This window comes from Bos indicus, chromosome 1, assembly GCF_029378745.1.
Source record: "Bos indicus isolate NIAB-ARS_2022 breed Sahiwal x Tharparkar chromosome 1, NIAB-ARS_B.indTharparkar_mat_pri_1.0, whole genome shotgun sequence".
Classification (NCBI taxonomy): Eukaryota; Metazoa; Chordata; class Mammalia; order Artiodactyla; family Bovidae; genus Bos; species Bos indicus.
In genome coordinates, this window is record NC_091760.1 from 19,936,709 (window position 1) to 19,958,426 (window position 21,718).

The window sequence follows — 21,718 nt, forward strand, 5'->3', positions numbered from 1 at the left end:
CACCAGTCACCTGTAGACTGACAACCTAGTCCCGTCTATGTAAACAGTACAGGTGTTTATGATGTTCTGGAAAATAACAGCTAACCCCTGTGATCAAGTCCCCACCTCTGTTTCTAACCAAGAGATAATCTGGGTTAGTCATTTTTAGGAGGCAAAATAAGAACTCTTCTGGTTTCTCTTCTCTAAACTGTTGTGAGTCTTACAATAGAAAATGTAAGTCAAAGTGTTATATGAATCATAACCTTAAAAGAAAGAATGTCAACCAGAAAGCAAAGTGGGCAAAAGAGATCCTGAGTACCTCGGTTTTCTAAAGGGGCGGAACCTAAAATAAGAGGTGGGGCTCCGGGATTATCCTCGTGGGCGTGTTAGGAATGCGCCATATTACAGGGGAGGGGCGCCCCATTTCTACAACAATCTTAAAAAATAAAGCTTCTGGATTTTAAATTACCCCTAAATGACGAAAACTTGAAACACAAACTTTTCTCCCATTAAACTCGTCAACCGGCACCTAACTCAAAAGTTCAGCGATACTATTTTGCCTCGGTCTAGCGATTTCACCCAAAGTTCTCCCCGCGTATCTCTGGCCGTGTCCCCCAGCCTCGTCACTTGGCGGCCCACGCGGCCCCCGCCGGGAGGCAGTAGTTTCCTCTACGCTAAAGGGGGAGGTGACAACGGATTCCTCTATCTACTTGCCTCGAGGAGGGGCGTGTGAGGAGCCACCTTCCACCGAACGGTGAGAGATCCGGGCCAGGAGACGCGGGATCAGGAGGAAATCCGAGCCGAGGCCGCGGCGTCGGTGCAGCCGGGGAGCTGCGGGGGTTGGCGGCCGCCGGTCGAGCGCGCGGGCTTAGCCCTCCGCGCCTCCCCACCGTTCTCCCCTCAGAGCCTCGGAAGGATGGCACCGGCGGGAGGGGGCGGGGCCCCCCGGGAGGGGCGGGGCCCGCGCGGGCTGGCTGCTCGGCTGCGGCCGGAAACAATAGTGAGGAGCCCGAGCCGCGCGGATCGGCGGCGGCTGTGGTGGCGCGCGAACTCGGACGGTAAAGCTCCTGCTTCCCCTGCCCGCGCCCTGGTCCCCGACTCCGCGGTCCCGCCGCCTTTGCCCTCTCAGCCCCGCGGCCCCAGTCTCTGTTGCGCGCGGGGCGCCCCGACGGACGGTCGGGGAGAAGGACACGGCATCCTGAGGGGCGGGCGCGCGCCCCCAAACGCCGGAGGCCGGGCGGGAACCAGGCTCTCCGAAGCGCTGAGTCCGTACGAACCGGCTGCTGGAGCTCTCTAACGCCTTCTCCCCGGGTGGGAGGAAGCCGCGGGGCCGGGGGACGCGACGCTCCCGCCGGCCGGGCTCTGGGATTCCCCCCGCCGAAACCCCCGGCCGGGCTTGGCCATCCCGGCTCGTCCGGCGGTGCCCGAGCCGCTCCGCTGAGCCGCTGCCCGATCTTCCGTGCGGATGCCGGGGACGCGGCGGACCCCTCCCTAGTGTTCACTTTTTCCACGTGCATTTTGCCTGCCGCGGACCTGGAATAGCAGATCTCGCTACGCCGAGCTAGCGAGACGCATCTAAGGTTCGCACAATGAAGTAAGGAGAGCGGTGTCCCGAGCGCGTCGCTCGTCCTCCCTTCAACAGCGTTAAGTAGGTTGACAGACCCCGGTAGCTGGAGAGGCCGCGCTGCTAAGCTGTTTCTGCGCCTGGTCGGGGATGGAAGCGGTCTAGAATACCCGAAAATTGTTCTTCGTCAGCTCCCCTCAACTAAATACAACACAGGACCAAAAAAGGCGCTTGGGCATAGTGTCACTTGCGGCTGGACTTTCTAGCTTTGTGTCCTTGGACGGTAAAAGTATTAGTGTGGCGATGCTTGTTTCGTGAGGCTGTTGCCTTAGATAAACTGAAAAGCATCCTTCTCTTTCCTAGAAGTTCCTACTATTGCCGTGATGACAAGTTCTTGAAATTGTGTAACTTTGTTTTTCTGTTTCTTAATAGGGGCATTATGAACGAAGAGGAGCAGTTTGTAAGCATTGATTTGAATGATGACAACATCTGCAGTGTTTGTAAACTGGGAACAGACAAAGAAACACTCTCCTTCTGCCACGTTTGTTTTGAGCTAAATATTGACGGTAAGGACACTGGATAGGTTCATTTTATGCCGTGAACTTTACAGAACTACTTCATGCTGAACTCTGGTTATAAGGTAAAACTAGTTTCTTGAATGATTGCAAATTGTGTCAAGTGGAAATCTGTTAAAGATAAGGGTTTCTGGAAATGAAACTGAAGGTAGCACAGCTATGAATTTAAGAGAAACTTTTTTTTTTTACTCCCACAGTATTAACTCAGTTTTACTAATATAAAAATGAGTAGTGACTGCTAAACTTTTCTGTTTTGAGAGCTTATTGAGTTATCAGATTTTAACAGATCTGTGTGTTTGTTTTAATATTAAGAACTAACATAACCAAACATTTACGTTGATAGGCAAATATAACTATATTGTTTTGGCCATACCATGCTCGTACATAATTGAGGTGAGCTTTAATTTTTTCTCCAGTGCACATTATCTGAAGCACATTTTTAAATTTTTAGAGAACTTTTCAATGATCACACACGCCTTTAATAATTTTTAAACTAAAAGGGCTTTTAAAATTTCTCAGTAGTATCTCTAACAGTACACAAATGAGTTCTCCAAATACCTTTTTTTAAAATCTCTATTATTAAAGTGTTTAGGTTGATGCACAGCTAATGTGTCTGTGGGTATCAGTAGTTTGCCTCCAAGAAACATATAAGGTATGTTTCCTTAATCTTGATGTTACCTTGATAAATGCTGATTTTTTTAAATATTTATGTCACACAAAAAAGGATCTTAATATTCTGATAACATACCAGTAGAGAGATTTTGTTAGACCTTTAGATTAATTTTTATTCTTTACTGGTTCTGTTTATTAAGTAGGAGATAACAAATGTTCTTTCCATTTGAAAAAAAATAGGATTATCTACCTTGAGATTTCTCTTAAGACTTGTTTTTCAGAAATTGTTATAGGCACCAAATTAATATATTTAGATACTTTGTAGTAAAAGTCAAAATTATAACTATAAATAGACTATTAAAAACATGTAGAGTTAATTATATGACATTCATTTTCCATTTAAGATACTGGTTGTGATAGTTTTGCCATTGTACTCAGAAGTGTAGTTGCTAAACATGCTAATCTGTGGAAGAACATGGATTTCCTGTGGATTGCATAAAATGCATAAAACAATATTGGCCCTGTATATTCTTTTCCATTGTAAATTTTGGTTCTAGATGGACAGACATTGGAAATGACTCAGCCCAAAGTTGTTTACATTGAGGAAAACACAACCAGGTAGCAGGACTGTTGAGGGTTGCTCTGGTGGTGATGGCAGGCTGTTGTTTCGTGACAGGCCCTGCACTAAGCACCTTATGTGGATTATGTTATTCAACTCAAAATATCTCTGTGATGGCTACTATTATCCATTTTAAAGTTGATGGAGCCTAATCTTCAAGACCTAGAAACTGCACTTTGAAGTTGCTCAGCAATGTATGACAGTGCTCGACTGCGGAAGCCTGGCAATCTAGTTCTAGCATATGTCCTTTTAATTCCATTGATCTACTGTCGATAGTTACTTTAGTTGATGGGGTAATAGAAACCTATTTTCCTGAATCCTAATCGCTGTCCTTGATATTCAGCCAGCCAACTTTTCCTAGCCAGTGTTTCCTGCTACATTATCATTAGTGGTGTTCATGCTGTGGTAAGATTTTTCTGAAGAAACCTAAACTTTCATATTTGCTTTTCTAGTTGTTGTTGTTTTTTAATGTCTTTTAACTGATTCTTCATCACTGTATAGAGAATATACAGATATTTCTCAGGTACCATCCTTATAAATATTTCATCTCTGATAAACCTCTCTCAATGTATAAGCTTGTCATAAGCCCTACAATGTTGAAATATAGTTATCTTTAACTTAAAAGACAAAAATAAGTCTCAATTTGAATTAGAACTATTTCTCCTTATGTTCTACATACACTCAAGATTTTATATTTGTAATGCCAATTAAACTTTCCTAGGGAAAATTACTTTAGACTTAAATTTTTTCTCAACTTATCTGAAGTCAATTCCTAAGTCTCACAAATATAATACATTTCATATTTAACACAATGATGAGCTTCTGCATTATAACCATTTTAATATGAGATTTTTTTTTTAATCTTAGAAATCTTAGGGGAAAAGAACGGAAATGAGAGCCCTGAATCCCACAAAATTTCAAGTTTTATATCAGTATACAAGTTTTTTAAAAGTCAATGAAAAAAAAGGTGAAACAAGTTATATTCTTTGTTTATGTCAATAAACCTTTTAAAATGTTTTTGAACATTTTTGTCCCCTACCAAATTCTAAGCACAGTACCAATCAATAAATGTTCGATAAGTAAGTGGGACTTTAAAAAGTGTGACATTTAACTCTCCTACCTTTGATATAACCTTTCTGTAGTGTGGTAATGTTGCTCTCACTTGGTTTCTTAGCTTTCTAATTGCCAAGTTTGCTCTAAAGCCTTCTATTCATCTTTCACCTAAGAGGCTAGTTAAAAATTTTCTTGGAATTTTTTGAGTCCACAGATTCATAGTAAACACAAATATTAATATCTTACACCTTCTGGATTGTAGTTTATGTCAGATCAAAACTAGCCTAATCAAATGTTGCTTGCATAAAATCAAAATTAAACTAATCAGATTTTTAAAACTGTGCATACATATATTTATAAAATGAAAATGAAAGAAGAAAGAAATAAACTAATCTTGTAGGAAAGATTTCATATTCTGAGCATGGCTCTAAGTTGCCTTTTTTCTGTGTCTTTGCAGTACTTACAAAGAAATGAGTACCTACATTTCATATACTTTCAAACCAGAGGTGATATACTTCAAGAACCTAAGAAATACACTTTAAGGAAATTGATTTGGGCAAGGAGTGGGGAGGGACATATAATTCACCATTGGAATTACTTGTCTACTTCTAGGAGTAGGAGAAAGATGCATAAACTTCTTAATACTATGACCTGTCCTTGGCGCCAAGACACTATAAACATTTTATGTATGTATAATCAAATACATTAATGTGCATCGTAGTGCATGGTACGCAAATCTTTCTAAAGTTCTTTACTGATGACCAATCCCTAGGCTATTAAGGCTGGGAAGAAGGTAGCCCAGGGTAGTCAGGAGCCAGTCATGAAACTCAGCTGTTAATATAGCACAGTCAGAAATGAAACTAAAGATAGGGGGTGGGGGAGATCCAGGGCTACAGTCTGTTACTTCATAGTATCAGTTTTCATTTTGTGCCAAAATACTGTGTGAATAATTAGTATTTTTGTTTATGTATGTGTTAGTCATTCAGTCATGTCTGACGCTATACAACCCCGTGGACTAACCTATCAGGCTTCTCTGTCTATGGGATTCTTCAAGGCTCAAACACAGGTCTCCTGCACTGCAGGCAGATTTTTTTTACTGTCCAAGTGTTCAGGGAAACCCTTAGTATTTTTACCTTCCTCCTCTAATAATTGACTTCCTTTTTATTCAGTAGAGAGGAGCTTTTTATAAGACAGAGATCAGTTCCTCTTATGCCAGAGTTTTCAGTGTGAGTTGATCTTGCTAGTTAATTAAGTAAGCATTTCAAACCAGTCCATCCTAGACTGTAAAATCCATCTCAGAGTTCATTCTCCCCTAATTGGTTGAACCTTCTGGGAAGTTTTTTAGAAACAGACCCGAATTCAGATCCTTAGTAATCTTTCCAGCAAGAAGTCTGTAGATGTTTTCTCTTAGTTAAGGCACTGGTGGACCCAGTGCTCACTTTTAATCTCATTTTTCCTTGATTCTCTGAGTCTTTGACCAAAACATTGTTCCCAGGGCCAGTAGTCATGGAGCAGCTTGAATCTCATATTGTGATTTAGCTTGGAAGTCAGGACTGATTATTAACTACCCAAAGCATGTCAACAGCTCTTCCCTTTGTCTTGCTTCTAACACATCAGCATGCTTCTAACACGTCAGCATCTTTCCACTTGAGTAAAGGCTCACCACTTTACTTGTGATAGGGAGGCTGTATGTTGCTAACTCCATCTGGCATTAACCTCTTTCTCTCGCTTTGCATAATGACAAGCATCATGCCTTGTTATTAGCTAAAAGAGTACTTTTAAATATAAAGCCTGATGTGACTTTTGAATTTAGCTTAGCTGTCTTTATACTTAGAAGTACAGATGAAGAATTAATTTTTTAACTGCCTTTTAATGTCACTTTAAATAAATTTGAACACTTTTAAAATGTCTCTAACAGTAAAACCTCTTTATTTGGACAGGAGTTAGGAGGGGTGGAAGTGAAATTATAGGTTTAATTGGTGATTACTTTATAGACTGTTTCTTTAAAAAGATAAAGCTAGGCTAAGCCACATCTAGTAAGCTAACAAGCCATATCTGAGGAGCCAGGTTCCAGATTCTTTTCCCTGTCCTAATTTTATGATGGCCTCGTTTTAGTTACTCCCAATTTTTTCTCTTTTTAACTTCAAACTTTCTAAAGTTTAGGATGAATTTAAAATTGAGATCATACATAAATTTTGGTTGGAAAGATACCCATTAGAAATTAGATCTGGCTATATGTAATAGAAAATCCAAATAATAATGATGAAATGATATGGAATGAATATTTACATATCTCATAGTAAAAGAAGTTGAATCTGGAGTCTGTGTGGTAGCTCCATGATCAGAAAGACTCAAGCTGCTTCTGTTTTACTAATCCACTTTCTTTAACACATATTTGCCATCAACAGTCATCTCATGAGCCAGGATGGCTCCTGGAACTCCAGCCATTGCTTCCTTATTCTCAGACAGAATAGAAGGGGCATCTGACAAAAGGTACATAGTAGCCTTCTCTCGTGAATCTATAAAGGAGCTTTTCCTAAAGTCCTCCTTAACAATTTGTTATACATTCCACTGCCCTTTCAGGAGAAGCTGCTCCAAATAAAATCAGTATTTTACAAAGAAAGGGGTGAAAGACATTTGAGTGTCCACCTACCAAGATCAGCGATAGAGAGGCCTTTCTAGTAATTGAAGGTTACTATGTTGAAAGCAAACTATTTGAGCTACAACTAAGACCAACAAGTAAAGCTCCGGTGATTCTTCTAACACAGGAGTTTAAAATGGAATGGATTTTTACAAAAGAAGCATTGTATTCTGAGGATAGGCATACAGCCAGATCTCATATGAACTTGTTGCAAAAAAGCTATGAGAATTTTCAAGTTTCTGACCCATCTCAGGACATAAAATATAATGGTTAATGCTACTGCTCATTATACATATGTTCAGTTCAGTCGCTCAGTCGTGTCCAACTCTTTGCGACCCCATGAATTGCAGTACGCCAGGCCTCCCTGTCCATCACCAAGTCCTGGAGTTCACGCAAACTCATGTCCATCGAGTCGGTGATGCCAGCCAGCCATCTCCTCCTCTGTCATCCCCTTTTCCTCCTGCCCCCAATCCCTCCCAGCATCAGAGTCTTTTTCCAATGAGTCAACTCTTTGCATGAGGTGGCCAAAGTATTGGAGTTTCAGCCTCAGCATCAGTCCTTCCAATGAACACCCAGGACTGATCTCATTTAGAATGGACTGGTTGGATCTCCTTGTAGACCAAGGGACTCTGGAGAGTCTTCTCCAACACCACAGTTCAAAAGCATCAATTCTTTGGCACTCAGCTTTCTTTATAGTCCAACTCTCACATCCATACATGACTACTGGAAAAACCAGTCTTGACTAGATGAACCTTTGTTGGCAAAGTAATGTCTTGGCTTTTTAATACGCAGTCTAGATTGGTCATAACTTTTCTCCCAAGGAATAAGTGTCTTTTAATTTCATGGCTTCAGTCACCATCTGCAGTGATTTTGGAGACCAAAAAAATAATATCAGTCACTGTTTCCATTGTTTCCCCATCTATTTGCCATGAAGTAATGGGACCAGATGTCATGATCTTAGTTTTCTGAGTGTTGAGTTTTAAGCCACTTTTTCACTCTCCTCTTTCACATTCATCAAGAGGCTCTTTAGTTCTTCTTTGCTTTCTGTCATAAGAGTGGTGTCATCTGCATATCTGAGGTTATTGATATTTCTCCCAGCAATCTTGATTCCAGCTTGTGCTTCTTCCACCCCAGCGTTTCTCATGATGTACTCTGCATATAAGTTAAATAAGCAGGGTGATCGTATACAGCCTTGGCATACTCCTTTTCCTATTTGGAACCAGTCTGTTGTTCCATGTCCGGTTCTAACTGTTGCTTACTGACCTGCATACAGATTTCTCAAGAGGCAAGTTAGCTGGTCTGGTATTCCCATCTCTTTCAGAATTTTTCAGAGTTTGCTGTGGTTCACACAGTCAAAGGCTTTGGCGTAGTCAGTAAAGGAGAAATAGATGTTTTTCTGAAACTCTCTTGCTTTTTGATAATCCAGCAGATGTTGGCAATTTGATCTCTGGTTCCTCTGCCTTTTCTAAATCCAGCTTGACCATCTGGAAGTTCACGGTTCACGTACTGTTGAAGCCTGGCTTGGAGAATTTTGAGCATTACTTTACTAGTGTATGAGATGAGTGCAATTGTGCAGTAGTTTGAGTATTCTTTGGCACTGCCTTTCTTTGGGATTGGAATGAAAACTGACCTTTTCCAGTCTTGTGGCCACTTCTGAATTTTCCAAATTTGCTAGTATATTGAGTGCAGCACTTTCACAGCATCATCATTTAGCATTTGAAATAGCTCAACTGGAATTCCATCACCTCCACTAGCTTTGTTCATAATGATGCTTGCTAAGGCCCATTTGACTTTGCGTTCCAGGATGTCTGGCTCTAGGTGAGTGATCACATCATTGTGATTATCTGTGTCGTGAAGATCTTTTTTGTAGAGTTTCTGTGTATTCTTGCCATGTCTTCTTAATATCTCTGTTTCTGTTAGGTCCCTACCACTTCTGTCCTTTATTGAGCCCATCTTTGTATGAAATGTTCCCTTGGTGTCTCTAATTTTCTTTCACCTTTCCAGGGAAGATTGCTTTTCTACAGCTGGGTACATCTGCCACTGCTCCCCTTCTGCTCCATGTGGGCCCTGGACTCAGACCTGGCCTTGAATCTTGACTCTGCCACTTACTAGTTGGGTTTTCTTGGCAAGATACCTAAGTTCATTGGGTCATACTGGTTCTCAAATGTTACCAGTAAGAGCAGTTTTGTGTTTTCATTTCTTAATCTTGAAATTATTGTGCCAGAATCTAATTCAGAAGGCTGAACTCCAGTTGTTGCCATTTGTTCCAAGAATACTTGGCAACATAAGCAATGGTGCTCAGATTTATTTGTTTGCTCTTAATACTCAGAATGAAGCTGCAGAATGTTTCTCCCCACCCCTAAACTACACATCTGTATATGCACCTAATCTGTAGACATCCTCACTTGTATAGCCCATAACTACTTCACACTGCATGTCTAAAGGTAAAGTATTATCCTATACTACGTATATTTCTTTTCAAAATGAATGAGTGAATAAATAAGCTAATTCCCCCTCCATCCCTGCAATAAAAAATGTTGGGGTTGGAAGTGAACTATGGAAAAGGTGAAGACATACATGCCTGGCTAAAATACTTGAGAGGTGGTGCCACAGCAAGAACATGCCTGCCCTAACTTTTAAAAAGTTATTAATACTTCTCAAAGCAGCCTTCCCTGCCACCCAGCACCACTGTCAACCCCCGTGTTCTTTTCCTGTTAGCACCCTTTTCTTTATGGCACTTGGTATAATTTGTTGCTGTAACTATTGGTTTATTTCTTTGTTTCTTTGTGCTCCCCCTCCTCCATTTCTGGCTCTCTAAGGAATTGAGTTTGAGCCTCCTTTATTTACTAGTATATACTTAGCAGTAGCGCGAGGATTGGCCAGAAGTTATGAATGAGTACTTGAAATCTTTGATTGATGAGTGAATTAGCCTAAAGGAGACTGTAGAGGACTGTCTTTTTTTTCTGTTTTTCCCTTAATCTTGCCCACAGTGAAACTCTTCTGCTATTTTTCTGTCCTTGCACAGAATTGTCTGAGAACTTTCTAGAGTCTCCTAAAAGCTTTGTGACTCTTACTAATAGAACTTTGTATTATATTCAAAAGAAAAATGTAGCAAATAATATTAGCAGTAATATCTGGTTATTTTTTTGCAATCAGGAGGATAGAAAACAGTATTTTTTCTCCACAGAGCAAGAAGTCTTAAACAGGACTGTGCTTAGAGTGGGAGTTTCTACATTCATTTACATGCTGCAAATCTTATTATTCTGAACACCTCAGCAGAGTGGTGTTTGCTCATGATGATGACCCCTTCAAGGTGTTTGATGATCTGGAGTGCCTGTTAAGTCTGTGATAAAAGTATGCTCTTTAAATCAGTGATTTAAAGTTGAAAACAAACAGTATATTACCAGCGTATCTTATTAATAGAAGCATCACGATTATAAATAAAGTATTTGTTACAATAGATAAAAATGACATTCTGATTCAAATTCATAATTCATTTCCACCCAGTGTGTTGGCAGAGATGAAAAGAAATGTTTTATGAGTTATCCAGAAACAAATTAAATCTAGATTAGAAATCTTTTAAATTGTTAGGTCAAAATTATCTATTCTCAGTAAAGGGATACACTTTTCAGGATTGAAATAATTTTATAATAGCTGTTACTAGAAAGCTGATAAAGAGAAATCAGCTGCCCAGAAATAATTTTCCTGTTGCATACGAAATAATACTGCCTGTGAAGAAAGAAGACAAAGGTAAATTTCTCTACTCAGGAAGAAATGAAATAATGACTCTCTAGTTAGGAGAAGCTAGTCCAATTGTCAAATACTTAAGAGATTTACACTTTTAGGTAAGTGACTTATCTAAATAATAGGTATTTATCAGCTATTCTGTGTTCCACATGCATTATTTCATTCTTAATACAGCTATATGAGATAGGTGCTAGGTTATCCCAATTTGATAAATGAGGGCGATAAGGAGAGAGTCTGGGAAGCTAATCTAGAATCACACCGCTTGGAAGTCCAAACCTGATCCCAAAAGTCCAAGTGCCTAAATCATTTCTGCTTCCAACGAAAATTACATGAACTCTTAAGAAATCTCAGAGATACTAAATAACTTCTAGGCAAAGTTACAGATGAATTACACCAATGTGAATGTTCAAGCAAGGAAGAAAATTTGGGTCCCAAGAAGTGCTTGCTTTTTAAAAGCTATTTCTACTTGTGATGCTGTTTAATTAATACACATTTGGTGGAATATCCAAAAGGAGACATTTTTCATGACCGAAGACAGTAGGATGATACAGTCTCCATATAGTTTGTAACTTAAATAGTCTGTCAAGAAAATATAGTCTTCACAGCACATAGATTAGATCATCAGAGAAGAGGGAAGGGCTGGGAAGAAGAGACACACACATGACAGTCTTGCTGCCCAGAAGACATGAGGAAGCTGAACTGTAGACTGACATTTGCTACAGAATCGTACAGGTGTCAGCTCGTCATGAGGCAGTGTTCTGACACTGCTCTCCTTCCTTCCAGCCATTCAAGTAACAGTGCTTAGCCTGATTAGCCTCCCTCAAGGGGGAATAGGTTCTGAGTAAGTGGAGGCAGACAGTACAAACTAAAGTGAAATTATCAGCACCAATCCTGGAATTACACACTATCTCCTTTGGTAGGTGAGCCTGGAATACTTCCTAGAAAGAGAAGAAGTAGGTGGTAAGACAGCATAACTTTATATAGCACTTTAGATGTTCAAAGGTACTTTTCCAGCACCTTAATTTCTACCTTGTAAAGAATAGTAACACTAATTGTGAATTTCAAATAAGGTGTTAACATGGAAAATGTAACAAGTAATTGAAATCCAAGTGGCCAAGTAACATTGCAGAATTATCAAAATGCTGTCACTTATAGTTCTAGTTAGAATGAATTTAAATCATTCTAATCCAGTTTGGCACACCATCTATTAGGATTTTGATAAAGGGAATAAGCCCATTAAACACTGAGCCTTGGATTTATAGTTTGTAATAAGGGAAAACAGTGACTGCTTACAAATAATTTTAAACTAGTGTATCTATTTCAGTTAGCGTTTTGGCATTACTGTCTCAGCTGTATAACAGCAAGGCAAAATAATGGTTTGTGGCACCCATGAAAATCTGAATCTCAAAGCTATGTTCATAGAGATTTTTATACACATTCATTCAGTAAATATTAATTAAGCAACTGCTGTGTGCCAGCAATTGCTTGGTAGCTAAGGATAATACAGTTAACAAGAATAAGTTATATGATATATTAGAAGGCAATATAGAGACATTTGCCTTTTATGAAGAATAAATTCAGTCGCCGTTATATTTTTCCATGTATTACCTTATTTAAAATTCACACTTAGTGTTCATTTCCTACATGAAATGGAGATTAAATTTAATAGTAAAAGCGCCTTCCAACCACCAGAGTGCTATTCAAATACACTTGAATGACATCTTCAATATCTAAAACTCACAATAACTGATGAAATAATATCTGCCATTAATTTAGCAAATGATAATTGCTAGTCTGTTGTGAAAACAGAGTTCACACATAGAGGAAGTCTGGTGGTATTAAAGTATCCTTCATAACCTTGACCATGTTACTTTGACTCATTGGAATAATTTCAGTATGTCAACAATCAAGTTCAGTTCAATGTCAGTCAACATTTTGGCTGTATTTATACTACAAAGTAGAACAAATACAGTATAATAATTCCTATGTAATGTATAAGACAGTTCTTAAGAAAACTTAGTTTTTGATTACCAGTGTATTTGCTAACCAAATGAAATAGCAGTCATAAGTATCTGAGGAAAGAAATTAAAATATCACAATTCTCAGTCGAGACTAATTAAAGCATAATTTAATTTCATGTTTCTTACACCCTGTCTCTCTTTTCTACCACCCACTCTTCATTTATTCTTGCGTTCATTTGTTTTATCGTATAATGACACATCATCTTGCATACTTACAGTTATCTTCTCCGTAACCTGGCAGATTGACCGAAAAGATGATTAGAATGGCGGAAATGCTCCTGTCTCCTGTATTTATAAGAAAAAAAACCAAGGGGGAAAGCTTTCCTCTCTGTCCCTTAAGCTAGTTCTCGCAAGAGCAGTGTCCATTCAGTGTCTCCTCTGTCCTTCCTCCCTACCTCCTCTTCAATGCCCCTGTAATTGGCCTCCTCTTTTGCTTTCACCAGTGACTTCCTAGCTGTCAATACAATAAAGAGTTTCATGTCCTTGCCATTTTCAAAATCTGACATTTAACATTTCCCTCTTCTTTGAAACACTCAGCTCCTTGGGTTCTCTGTTAAAATAGCTCTGGCCTCTTATTTCTGCCCTCTTTTCTTCTTCTTTAGTTCATTAGCTATTGCAGATCCCTGAAATACTCTTTTGTTGAATTCTGTCCTTGTTTTTCTTTTCTTCTCATATTTCACTATCTGTTTCTTTCATTGCATGAGCTTCAGCTATACCTTTATGAGCTAATGGAACTCCATAAACATATCATAGGCCAATTTTCTTTTAAATGCCAGACCTATTTATCCAGCCACCTTCTGGGCTTCTCCATTTAGATATTCTACAGGTGTTTTAGATGCTGAAAGACACTTGCTCCTTGGCAGAAAAGCAGTGACAGACCTAGACAGCATATTAAAAAGCAGAGATGTTACTTTGCCTACAAAGGTCCATATAGTCAAAGCTGTGGTTTTTCCAGTAGTCATGTATGGATGTGAGCTGCTGCTGCTGCTGCTAAGTTGCTTCAGTCGTGTCCGACTCTGTGCGACCCCATAGATGGTAGCCCACCAGGCTCCCCCGTCCCTGGGATTCTCCAGGCAAGAGTACTGGAGTGGGTTGCCATTGCCTTCTCCAATGCATGAAAGTGAAAAGTGAAAGTGAAGTTGCTCAGTCGTGTCCGACTCTTAGCGAGCCCATGGACTGCAGCCTACCAGGCTCCTCTGCCCATGGGATTCTCCAGGTAAGAGTACTGGAGTGGGTTGCCATTGCCTTCTCCAATGGATGTGAGAGTTGGACCATAAAGAAAGCTGAGTCCTGAAGAACTGATGCTTTTGAACTGTAGTGTTGGAGAAGATTCTTGAGAGTCCCTTGTTTAGCAAGGAGATCAAACCAGTCAATCCTAAAAGAAGTCAACCCTAAATATTCATTGGAAGGACTGATGAATCTAAAGCTCCAATGCTTTGGCCTCCTGATGCAAAGAGCCAACTCATTGGTAAAGACCCTGATGCTGGAAAAGACTGAAGGCAGGTAGAGAAGGGGGCAACAGAGGATGAGATGGTTGGATGGCATCACCGACTCAGTGGACATAAGTTTGAGCAAACTCCAGGAGATGGTGAAGGACAGGGAAGCCTAGCATGTTACAGTCCATGGGATAGCAAAGGGTCAGACATGACTGAGTGAACGACAGCACAGGTATCTTGAATTTAAGTTTCTCAGACTAAATTTATCTCCTTATTTCCATATACACATGTGTGTTTATTTCCTTCATCTTTGGTTCACATGGAATTCCAGGCCCAATACCCCAGAGATTGTGTTTCAATAGATCTACAGTTGAGTACCAGAATTTGCATTTTACCAGGAATCCCAGCTGACTCTTAAGCAGGTGGTCTCGGGACCAAACTTTGAAAAACTGCCCTGCGAATGAATGGTTCCAGTTTCTTCAGGACTTTCCATGTAAAGTTGTGCAGTTGAGGTGATGGGTTGTGGCTGAAATCTTACGTAAGCTCTGCTTTTCGAGCTGTATGCCTTTTATTCCTTCTTACAGTACCACCTCAAGACCCGCTTAGTCAGGTTTATAGACTTGATCCCCCATCCCCGTCACTACCCCACACCCCTAGTTCTCTCAGTATCACCAGAAGGGTCTTTAAAGTGCTAATCTGATATGCCATTAATTTTCTTAGAACTCCTCACTGATTCCTTACCATTTTCTTCTGGTTAGACTGTTAACTGCCTAACATGACACATGAAACATTTCATGACCAGGTATCTACTTAACTGGCTACCTTTATTACCTCTTCAAAGGCACTCTACAAGCCAATCATCCATGCCCACTGTCTCTCCCTTCCTCTAGTTTCCTCCATTTCTTTCTCACTTCCATACTTTGTTTATTTAGTTCCCTGTGTCTTAAACACAATTGACTTCACCTTCCTCCTAGTATGCACCTGCCTCCATGGGGTCTCGAAGAGCTGGACATGACTGGGCGACTTCACTTTCACTTTTCACTTCATGCATTGGAGAAGGAAATGGCAACCCACTCCAGTGTTCTTGCCTGGAGAATCCCAGGGACGGGGGAGCCTGGTGGGCTGCTGTCTATGAGGTCGCACAGAGTCAGACACAACTGAAGTGACTTAGCAGCAGCAACCTGTATTGATATTAAATAGAAGTGATAAATTACACTGTTGCCAGTGTTCACAGGGCCACTTCAAAGATCACAAAAAGATACTAAGTGTAGGAGCTCTTTGGTAAATACATCAGCAGCATGTGGTGCAACTGTTCATGTTTATTTAAATTAAAATATAGAAGTGTTTTGTTTTCATCTCATCTGAAAAGATGAAGTCTTCTGAAAAGATTATTCTGACTCATTTGTGTATTGAACAACTCTTCCATTGCCAAAATAATTCAGTGTTTTACATACATTGAAGTCTGACTTTATCCTCAGTTTTGGCTGCACTGGGTCTTAGTTGCTTCATCCAAACTCTTAGCTGCAACATGTGGGATCTAGTTTCCTGACCGGGGGTAGAACCTGGGCTCCCTGCATTGGGAGTGCAGAGTCTTAGCCCCTGGACCACTGGGGAAGTCCCCTGAGTTTACCTTTTTATGATTTGGTTTTCAGTAGATTTTTCTGCTCTAGCCCCTGTAATTTCCCTCATGTAGCAGCTGCCCTGCTCAGTGGCTCAGTGGTAAAAGAATCTGCCTGCCAAGCAGAAGATGTGGGTGCAGTCCCTGGGAAGAACTCCTGGAGAAGGAAATGGCAGCCCACTCCAGTATTCTTGCCTGGGAAATGCCCTGGACAGAGGAGCCTGGCCGCGTACTGTCCATAGGGTCACAAAGACTAGGACAAGACTGAGCAATTAAACAGCAACAATCAAAGCTAATCCTTTCCCCAGTTTCTTTCAACAATACGAATTGTGTTCACACGTCAGTGTCTTTTTCCCTCAGTGCCTTTCAAGTCTTTGGGTCTCCAACAAGGATTTCCAGATAAAACTATGCAGTGGTTATAATCTGACTTCGGAGGAGGGGAATCTTTGATTTGAAAGTTATCCTTTGCTAGATACATTGTTAGCCTAAGGAAATTTTCAACCTTAAAAATATTCAGAATGTTGGGATATTTTAGGACTGTGTATCTTTTATCATTCCAGTATAATTTTTTTGTTTTACTTAGTACATTGGAACATACAGTATATAACTTAAAACCTGATTTGTCTTGCACTAAGACACACTGTTTTCTTTCCCAAACCAAAATATTTCTTTATAGGCTTTTTAAAAAATGTTTTAAATTTTCAGTATTTAAATGATGAAAGATTTTCTCTCATTGAAATGAAATTTCTCTCTTTCCATCTCTTTTTATTTTCATTGAAAAAACAAACTATTACAGAAAAATCAAAATACAGGAAACAAAAAGAATTTTAAGATTTACAATCCCACATATCTACCAATAATCTCTTAATATTTTTGGTGTTTTATAAATTATTTTCTGCAGTAGAGTATGCATGTATACATGGTAAATTGTGTTTAAAAATGAAATCAGGCTATATATACCATTTATAACTGGTCTTTTAATTTAATATATCAGAAACATCTTTTTCATATTAATGGATAAAAAAGGTTGCACTGCATTGGTCTGTAATTTTTATAATTGTTTCATCATGGAACGATTTTATTGGACACTAGCTCTCCAAACCCTTTCTGTAAATCAAAGTTCCTTTTATTCTAGAAATGCTGTGATTCAATTATAGTACATAGTCACAATCTTTTTTAGCATTTTTTAGTATGATTCATCAATTATTGCCTTTTTGAAAAATCTTTAGTTTGTTTAATCAAATGGCTTTCCCATCAGTTTTAATTTTTACCATTTACTACCTATAGTAGTAATTGAATTATAAATGACTTCAAATTCACTTGCTAGTAAATCTCTATTAGATGCTGCTGTAAAGCATTATATAAGGAATAGTCAACTAAAATTTCAGGAACAATGATTCAGATATATGCAAAGAAGTTGAGATATAAAACATGTTTTATAAATAGCTGCAGGACAGCTTTTATTTTGTTTTTCTTATTTGTAAGAAAATAAATCAGGCAAAACCTTAACTAGGCAGACAGCAGTTCAGGAGATAAAGGGCAGAGTTCACATAGCTATCACATTTCTTACTTTTGAACTCATAAATTTCCTTTTTCATAATGGTTTATCCTCGTTCATCCATGTATTATGAATGCCTTTTTTCTAGACTTACCTTTTGTTTAAGTAATGTGTATCTTTTTGACTTTGCCTATTTGGGGGAAAGTTTTACTTAGAAAAATGGAATAAGTAGAAGGTTACTTAGGTCAACTGGGTTATTTACAAGTTTTTATAACTTTTAATTCTTTGTGCCACTTAACAATTATAGTCTAAACATAGTATTTTTAATGTGCTAGAAAAGCAGTTTTAGCTTTTTATATTCTGTGCTACTGTGAGCTTAGTATCCTAAAGATGGATAACTTCCATTCGTATTCTTTTTCCAAATACCCTTGTACTTCATCAGTTATCTATGGACAAGCTACCCTGTCCAATTTGGTAACCTAGCCACAAGGTAGTGATTTAAATTTAAGTTAATTAAAGTTAAAAGTAAAACATGGTTCCTTGGTCATACTTGCTACATTTCACATGCCTGGTAGCCACATAAGGCTAGTGGCTATCGTACTGTATATAGCACAGAGCGAGAGCACGTCCACTATCACAGAGAGTTCTAGTGGACCTTTCTCGTTAAAATAGGTAACTAAACTTGAGAGCAGGATTGAGTGTAGCTTGTTATTTTTTGTACCCAGTTAGTAATAAACAGTTGTTGTGTAGGTGTGTTTCTCCAGTTTCCCAACTGTTATGATGAAAAAGTAAAATTCACTGAGAAAGGTTTTCTTTTTGATAAATTATTTGCAGGTTATACATCCATCATTACAAGAATTCAGTTCTACTGTGGCTTCCTTGGTTATTTGAGGTTGAGGTTTGCCTTTTAACATCAACCTTCTGAACTCTTTGCTGATTGAAATTTGCCCTTATAATTCATTTATTGGATTATAAGCTGCTTTGACTAACTGCTCAATCCTTCTCTTCGCACACCCAAAAACCTTTGTCATAAACATCTCCTAAACTGAAATATGCTGTCCACAGACCTCCTGTTGGTATATCTTTCTTTAAGGCAATGATTCTCAAAATTTGGAAAAGCAAGTTGCTGAGCCCATCGGTGTATTGGCTTAGTACAGTTTCCAATAATTCCATCTGTTTCCAAGGCAGAGATAAGCAATTCCCTGTTCCTTTAAACTGTATGTTGGGTATTTGAACACGACAGACTCTTAAGTGATGTGAGGGGGAGGGGAATGGAGCACTGTTAACCACAGAACCCACTGGGCACAGAGCACAACTGATAAAATTTTCCAAGAGGTAGAAGCTTGTCCTGTTGCAGATTTAAGGAAGTAGGTGCCCCAGCTATTCATCCTCGCTTCCCACCTTCAGGCTAATCTGCCTTTCGTTAGTAAGAGCCTAGATAATCTGAGCGTCCTCCCACTGCTTTCCTGTGACTGGCAGTAGATCTAAAGGTGATCACTCTTCTTGAATCATGGCTTGGCTGCTGCTTGATCATCAAATGCAGAGGAGCCTGGTCACTTGGGGTGTCCAGCCATTACCTATGCAGAAGCAATCCAGACCTACATCATTACAGAGTCTTGGTGCAGTGTGAGAATCACTAACCAGCATGGCTGTGCTTGCCACTGGATAAGTCACAAGTACCTGCACACTCCCAAAGGGAAAGATAAGGACTGTTGAAGAGCAGTTGCCCAATTTTCAGGCAGTAGCTGCTTCTCATTACTAGCCATTTGCTGTCAGATCTTCTGATTTTGTTTTTAAGGGAAACCAAGAAATCGAAAACTGTAAGTGAATCTAAATTTTTAAAAAACATTTATAGGCTAAACAGAACTTGCTACAGTATGGATCCAGACTTCAAGCTGTGGGCATGCCACCTCTACTTCCAGAAAAGTGAAAAGTGTTAGTCACTCAGTCATATCTGACTCTTTACGACCCCATGGACTATAGCCCACCAGGTTCCTCTGTCCATGGAATTCTTCAAACAAGAATACTGGAGTGGGTAGCCATTCCCTTTTCCAGGGAGTCTTCCTGACCCAGGGATCAAACCTGGGTCTCCTGCATTGTAGGCAGATTCTTTAGCATCTGAGCCATCAGGGAAGGCCCAACTTTTCCTCTATTCCTTTTTTCAGAAATGGAAACCTGGTCCTCAGAAACAAAGGCATAACAGCTCCTTCCTTTCCTTCTTTCTTCAATAGAGTTTAGCTGTTTGCTCCCATCTTTACAATTAACACTTACTGAAAAAGTGGAAACAGTGACAGACTTTATTTTCTTGGGCTCCACAATCACTGCGGACCGTGACTGCCACCGTGAATTAAAGACACTTGCTCCTTGGAAGAAAAGCTATGACAAACCTAGACAGCATATTAAAAAATAAAAACCAGAGACATCACTCTGCTGACAAAGGTCTATATAGTTAAAGCTATGATTTTTCCAGTAGTCATGTATGGATGTGAGAGTTGAACCATAAAGAAAGCTGAGCACCAAAGAATTGATGCTTTTGAATTGCGATGCTGGAGAACACTTTCGAGAGTCCCTTGGACTGCAAAGATATCAAAGCAGTCAGTCCTAAAGGGAAAGCAGTCCTGAATATTTATTGGAAGAGTGAAGCTCCAATACTTTGGCCACCTGATGCAACGAGCTGACTCATTGGAAAAGACCTTGATGCTGGAAAAGATTTGAGGGCAAGAGGAGAGATGGTTGGATGGCATCATTGACTTAATGGACATGAGTTTGAGCAAGGAGATAGTGAAGGACAAGGAAGCCTGGCATGCTGCAGTTCATGGGGTCACAAATAGTCGGACATGATGGAACAACAAAGATGTACATAAACATCGCTTAATATGGGCAACACATAATCATGTAGATGCTTGTTCTCCCATTCCTAGCAACCAGGATAAGATCATCACAAGAAGAAACACCTTAACTCTTGGAAAACTCTTTATGCTGGGCAAATGTGAGCCTCCATAAAAAAAGATTTTGAAGCAGTACTGTGAATTGTTGCACAAATGTTGGTTATGTCTGGAGGCAGTGTGCTTAAAATTTCTTCACAGCCTGTTAACCTGAAACTTGAATCATAACTAAATTATCTTGCTTTACTTTAAAATTAAGAAAGAATACACAAACCCACCATTTGGAAAACCAATACTGCCAGTTCTCTAATTTTTTATTTTTTTATTTTGAAGCTGTAGTAAAAGTTAAAATGCTTACTCCCTTAGAGCTTTCCAGTCTCCTGCTGATATGATAACAGGTATTACAGCTTTACATCCAACAGTTGGTTGTATTATATTTGCTCAACCTATGGAATACCAAATTATATGAAGCCAGTCCTTTGACTGAGAAATGAAATATAGCAGTCACATTCAGAAGGAAGACTAATTGCAGAGTAAATATGCATATGGCAGTCAGATGATAGGAGTCGAGAACCTGTGAAAATAAGGCATGTAACATCAGTGTAGTCGGCTGAGAGATGGTACTGTTTGATAGGACCAGCTGGGGAACCAGCAGGAAAAGATTGCTTTGCTTCTCTAATTACCACCAACCCATAAATAAGATCTTCAAGAGGCTAAAAGGGAAAAGCAGAAGGTGATGGGACATGTCGTAAAACTTAAGTGTTTGGGGTTCTGTGGCTGTTTTTTAGTGCCATTTGGAGTATCATCTTGTGAGAGGACAAACTGTTACTACAATAAACATATTAAATATATGCATGGAAACATCTTCATTTTAAAAGGGTGACAATGATAAGCAAACGAGAAGGTCTACATTTGAGTGGCTTTTGCCCTTTATGGCTTTAACCAAGTTTTCTTAAAGCAAATTGATCCTAGAAAGGAACTTAAAGAATAGAAATGGAGATAGCATGGCAGATGGGTTAGTGGGAGGGTTTTCAAAGTATGTGAGAATGGTATAACAGAATCAGAAATGGAAGTGGGGAAAGATGTTATAAAGAAAACTATTGAATAGAAACAGCTTAATTTTTTAAAATACCTCTGTTCATACAGAAATGTCCACCTAAATAAATTTCCAAAATATTGTCAATTATGGTTGCCAAGTAAGGTCTTGGTTCTCTACTAATCAGGAACTCAAGACCCAAAGTTACGTAGCTATCTGTGTGATAAGTTTTAAAGTTTTCCTAATACTTAGGATGTCAGTTTGCCTGGAAAATCCCATGGACAGAGGAGCCTGGTAGGCTGCAGTCCATGGGGTTGCTAAGAGTCGGACACATCTAAGCGACTTCATTTTCACTTTTCACTTTCATGCATTGGAGAAGGAAATGGCAACCCACTCCAGTGTTCTTGCCTGGAGGATCCCAGGGACGGGGGAGC

General features: G+C 39.5%; 1 protein-coding gene across 3 annotated transcripts in view; it reads left to right on the forward strand.

Moving 5' to 3' along the window:
- The first annotated feature begins 618 nt into the window (after positions 1–618).
- Positions 619–21,718, forward strand: part of C1H21orf91 (chromosome 1 C21orf91 homolog) — a 33,639-nt gene continuing 12,539 nt past the window's right edge. The window contains exons 1-2 of one of the 3 annotated variants that reach the window (XM_019961604.2): positions 619–733; positions 1,976–2,109. In XM_019961604.2, the coding sequence (XP_019817163.2) occupies positions 1,983–2,109 (127 nt within the window). In that variant the 5' untranslated portion in view covers positions 619–733; positions 1,976–1,982. Of the gene's footprint in view, positions 734–888; positions 1,038–1,554; positions 1,574–1,975; positions 2,110–21,718 lie in introns of those variants that run through there. The other 2 variants (XM_019961528.2, XM_070786297.1) reach the window with 2 other exon arrangements.